Below are 5,350 nucleotides of genomic sequence, written 5' to 3'. Positions count from 1 at the left end.
CGTGCACCATTACCTTTTCAGTAATAAAGGCCATTAGATTCAGTGATAAGAGTTTGAAAATACCTAATCTGCTGGCCCTATCTTGTGTGTGGAAGCCTTGATGAGAAAAGACATGTTCCCAACAACTTGAGTAATTACAAATTGGACTATTCTTCACCCTTGTCGATTTGACATTTCCTTCATGATTATTTCTCTTTTTTTTTTAAAAAAATATATATATATATATTTCCCACTTCGAATATTCCACTAGTATCTGAATTATACATATTTTAAACCATGGATGGGATAAACGGATAAAAGCTTTTGTCGGTCCTCGTAACAAAGCATTTTATCTGTTGAATTTATATCACTCTTTTATATGAGAAATTATATAAGTACATTTTTTATTTTAATTTTTTTGTACAATACATTTTTTGAATATATCATTGGATTTATAGAATTCACATTGAATCTTATAAATTCAATGGTAGATTTAAAATTTGATTATATGGAGGTAGGTAGGAAATGTGTAGGGAGTGGATGTGTATTGTTTCTCTTTTCATATAGACTTTGTTTTGAAATTACACTTTTATCTTACTAATATTTTATAATGTTGATGTGGCAATCTCAATTTGCTCTTAAATAAGCCATTGTTTAAAAGAAGAGTAATGCTCTATATCACACCATTATTTCGCCATTATCACACTAAGCTGACATGACACTATCAATCCACACTTAGATCAGCTCTTTTTTAAATAAATAAAAAATCAATAGTGGATTGATAATGTCATGTTGGAATTATGACACGAACCCATAATTTTTAAAAATTGAACCGGTCTTTTAAGTAAAAAAAAAAAAAAACCGGTGAATTTTAAAAGTTGAACCAGTTTTGTCATTATTTTTATAAATTTATTGTGCTTTAACAAAAAGATCATGGGTATGAATATGAGACCAAAATAAGGACTTTTTCGCATTATAGCATTATTTGCCATTATAGCCGCATTAAGTGGTGAGATTTTTTTTTAAAAAAAATTAAAATTAAAAAAATACTACATTCACTACCCACATTTGACCAAATAGGTATTGTATGCATTAATTCTAAGTGGTGATATTTTATTTTCTCAAAAATTATATTTCAAAATTTTTCCTTATATGGAATTTCGATCATTAAGTTTTAAATTTTAATGTACAATATTATGGTTTCAGAATTTACTACTCTCCAAAACTATAGAGAGATAGAATTTAAAATTAAGAATGTACTGCATTAACTAACCTATAATTGACCATATAAATATTACATGCATTAGTTCTAAAAAAATTAGACATATTAGTAATACTTCAACGTATAACAAAACGGGGAAGAAAGAAATCGTACAAGTAAGCTAAAAAGTCATATTACTCTCTTAGATTGGTTATTGATGCCTCTCCCTCTCTCTCTCTCTAGGGTTTGAAACATCTTGAATTGTGAAATCAAGAGCACCTAGTAGCGACATTCAAGAGAAGAACAGAGTTTTGAAATACATAATTTTATTTTGTTTTGTTTTTTTGAAAGAATTTGCTGCTTCTTTTTTTATTATTCTTTTTTCTTTTTGGTTATGTGGAGGTTGAATTTGGCATTGATATAGTTGGTGTTTCTGTTTAAAATAAATAAATAAACTTTGTTGTTCGTATCTATGTGTTTTATACATTTTTATAATTAGAATCTATATATTCTTTTTGCTATTTTTATTTTCTTTATACTTTTGTTTTCAACCATGTCTACCTATGAGAATAAATTTTCATAAAAAAAATGTTTATTTTTCTCTATTTTTTTTTTAATATATATATATATTTTTTTTTTTCTAATGTTCAGAATTATTTGCATTTTATTTGTATTGAAATATAATAGGTATCACACTAAGAGATTCCTATTAATTTTATATTAAAGCTATGATATTTAGATCAACCTATGTATTCTTCTTGATATTTTTTTTTTCTTTATACTTTACATTTTAAACCATGTACATATGGGAACAAAGATTTAAATATGTTTTAATGTATATGGATTTAACTAAGATAAAGACTCTTATGTTTTCCGGAATTTTTTCTTTCTTTTCGTTTATGTGATTTACTTCATTTTTAGCCATTTTTTGAAAGTGTTTTTTATGCTTTTGAAAGCAAAAATTTATTTGATTGTTGGGCATAAAAGGAATATAAATACTTTCGAAATACCAAAGAGATATTAAGCATTGAACATGATGTGAGGGTTTATTTGATTGCGTTAAATGTTTAATGAAATATTTTGTGTTCATAAAAAAGTATTTTGTTTATTTTGTTCAATATTTCTTTAAAATGTTCAGAATAACATGGGTTTTATTTGTATTTAAATATAACAGGTATCACACTAGCTAACTGTTAGGGAAATTAATCTGATTCTGCCCAGTGGGCCAGGATCGTGGCCCATTAAGACTTGCCAAGACTGTCATATCCAACGGACTCGGTAATTTGCCGAGACTACAGAAAGATCAAGGAGGGTTAAAAGCCGATCTCAAGTCGGTTAAAGACCGATTTGGCAACTTATGACAACCATGAAGGAAGTCCCACGACTCCACGATCTCAAGTCGGTTAAAGACCGACTTGGCAACGATCATGGAGAATATATCTCAGTCCCACGATCCGCACAAAAGGGAGATGCCCCCACGATCTAAAGCCGGTTGAGGGTCGACTCCGCAATCTTTGCGGAGTTCGAACCACGACGTCACGATCTCAAGTCGGTTAAAAACTGACTCGGCAACGATCGTGGAGAGAACACCTCAATCCCATGATCTGAGTAGTCGACGAGCACTCCGGATCTGACACGTGGTCCAATGGAAAAGCCGGACCGCTCTCGACACTCCCTTTATAAATACCTCACAACTAGACAGGTATGAGACAGATTGCTCACTGTGATTAAGAGTAATATACACTTAAGATAATTCTGACAAAAGCATTGGAGTGGGATTGTCGGACTCCCCCCGACGTAGCTTTCTCTTTTGCAGGATAGAGGAGATAGGCTCATCTGGTTCATCAACTACCATACCAAATTCTGTTCTAACAAATTGGCGCCTTCTGTGGGAAACGACTATCAAGTGTGCGTCGTTTACTACGCAAAAATACATTTGAAATGGTACGAACAAGAGCCACAGCTTCAGGAGCGAATAACCCCCGCAATGAGGTGGGGGATACATCTCATTAACATACAGCTGAGATGGAGGCTCGAATAGCCCAAATGTCTAGGGACATGGAGGTCCTAACTCAGCAGAACATCCGTCTGCAAAGGCGGCTGGCGGATGAACGAGTTCCTAAAGTACCTGGAGGACATGAAGAAGGAGAAAGCAACACCCATGAGGAAGAAGACAGGGAGAGAAGAAGGCTCACGGAAAGAACTCAACCTGAAAACCGATCTCGGCGAGTTGAAGGAGCCGAGAATCCTCCTCCTAGTGAAGGGATGGTGGATCACCATTATGAAGAAAGAAGGCTCAACGAAGCCATCGCCATGCTCGATGAGAAGTATGAAGAAAAGTATAATCAGTTGCAGCTTGAAATTCAGCAAAAGACCAAGGGGAAAATTTCTCGAGTAGACAGTCTCTTGAATAGATCTTCCCCATTCCCTGAATGTATCATGGCAGTCCAACTGCCGGAGAAATTCAAAATTCCAGCTATCCAAACATATACCGGGGTTGAAGATCCTACCGAGCACCTGGACAACTACAAAACGCACATGGATTTGTAGGGAACTCCGCAGGAATTGGCGTGCCGAGCCTTCCCGTTCACCCTGTCCGGTTCTGCCCAGGACTGGTTCCGAAAACTCCCGCCGGGTTCCATCACGAGTTTTGAAGATCTCGGACGAAAATTTATAACCCAATTCCTAGTTGGGTACAAACGGAAGAAGCTGTCCGGTCAATTAATGGCGATGCGCCAAAAGGGAGACGAATCTCTAAAGGATTATGTGATCTGGTTCAACCAAGCAAAACTCATGGTTGATAACCCGACCAAGGAGATGGTTTATGCCGCTCTTTACCAAGGATTACGGGTGGAAGGGCCTCTCATGTCCGAGATTGCTCTCAATCATCCTGAGAATCTGGCCGATCTCACGGACGTGATTGAGAAGTACGTAAATCAAGAGAAAATCCTTGCGGCTCTGAGGGAGTCCCATAAACAAAAGATTGCGGAGTCGAGTAATCCCGGGAAGAAGGAAAAAGCCCGGAAGGAAGAAAAGTGGACCGAAACAAAAAAGGAGCCTACAAAGTATTACCAGTTTTCCATAGATGAGTGGACTCCTCTGAACTCTCCAATTAATGAGGTGCTGATGGAGATCAAGAGGGACCCGCAATACGAGAAGCCTTACCCGCTTCACAACAAATACGTGAAAGAAGAAAACAGAAACAAATACTGCGCGTTCCATGATGCATGAGGCCATGTCACCGAGGAATGCCGAAATCTCAGAATCTTGATCGAGAAGTTCATCAAAAACGGAAACCTACACTGTTTTATTGCAGACAACCAGGGCCAGCCTCGGCAGAATCAGGAGTCTCGCGAGCATCAAGACAAAGAACCAAGACACAGAGATCGCTCCCCTCAGAAGCACCTGGAAGTTCGCCGAGACAGAAGGAGGGAGGAACCCCTTCGGGAAGAGCCTCGACAGAATAGAAGCAACAGCAGAGGCACACGGGGTCATGACCCACGTAATGAACCGGTTATCGCCGATATCCGAACTATATCCGGGGGCTTCGGTGGAGGCATAGAAAAGAGTGCAGATAGAAAAGCCTATGCTCGGCACCAGAAGTATCAAGAGATTATGACTGTAGAGAGACCCCGCAAATCACACCGAAGGGAGTCCATGGTGGTGGGGTTTTCAGATGAAGATTATGCGGGAGTCTCGCTCCCTCATACCGACGCAATCGTGGTCACGCTACAAGTAGCTAACCACCGAATTCACCGAATGTTTGTCGATAACGGAAGCTCGGCCGATATCCTATATTGGTCGGCCTTTCAGCACATGGAGATTAGCCCGGAAAAGGTGATCCTGGCTACCTGCCATTTGGTGGGGTTTGCTGGGGAGCAAGTCTAATCGGTCGGATCTATTGAACTCCCTGTAACGGCCGGGGACTATCCAACCACAAAAACCATCATGGTTAAGTTCTTTCTGATCGACAGACCCTCGGCCTACAATGCGATCCTTGGAAGGACAGTCCTCAACGATCCGAAGGCAATTACTTCCACACCACATTTGAAGATTAAATTCCCAACCGAGAGGGGGGTTGGGGAACTAAGGGGAGAACAGAGCGTGGCACGCCAGTGCTATAACGTAACAATGAAAGGATCCCCTTCACGGGGCAATGGTGGGGAGAAA

The 5,350-nt window shown here is 38.5% G+C and overlaps 1 protein-coding gene across 1 annotated transcript; it reads left to right on the top strand.

Moving 5' to 3' along the window:
• Positions 1-3,904: 3,904 nt before the first annotated feature.
• On the top strand, positions 3,905-5,068 carry LOC133871486 (uncharacterized). The gene is made up of 2 exons (XM_062308929.1): positions 3,905-4,363; positions 4,505-5,068. The coding sequence occupies exons 1-2, from the start codon at positions 3,905-3,907 to the stop codon at positions 5,066-5,068; spliced, it is 1,023 nt and encodes a 340-aa protein (XP_062164913.1).
• Positions 5,069-5,350: the final 282 nt, after the last annotated feature.

The sequence above is a fragment of the Alnus glutinosa genome, chromosome 6, assembly GCF_958979055.1.
Source record: "Alnus glutinosa chromosome 6, dhAlnGlut1.1, whole genome shotgun sequence".
NCBI lineage: Eukaryota > Viridiplantae > Streptophyta > Magnoliopsida > Fagales > Betulaceae > Alnus > Alnus glutinosa.
The sequence above is the reverse complement of the archived record's forward strand: the minus strand, read 5'-3'. Positions and strand labels throughout refer to the sequence as shown.

Excerpts from the sequence above, each read along its gene's own strand:
- LOC133871486 (XM_062308929.1), top strand. The coding sequence starts at position 3,905 with ATGGCGATGCGCCAAAAGGGAGACGAATCTCTAAAGGATTATGTGATC. Across the intron at positions 4,364-4,504 it reads ACCCGCTTCACAACAAATAC|GGCCAGCCTCGGCAGAATCA; the intron begins GTGAAAGAAGAA and ends GCAGACAACCAG.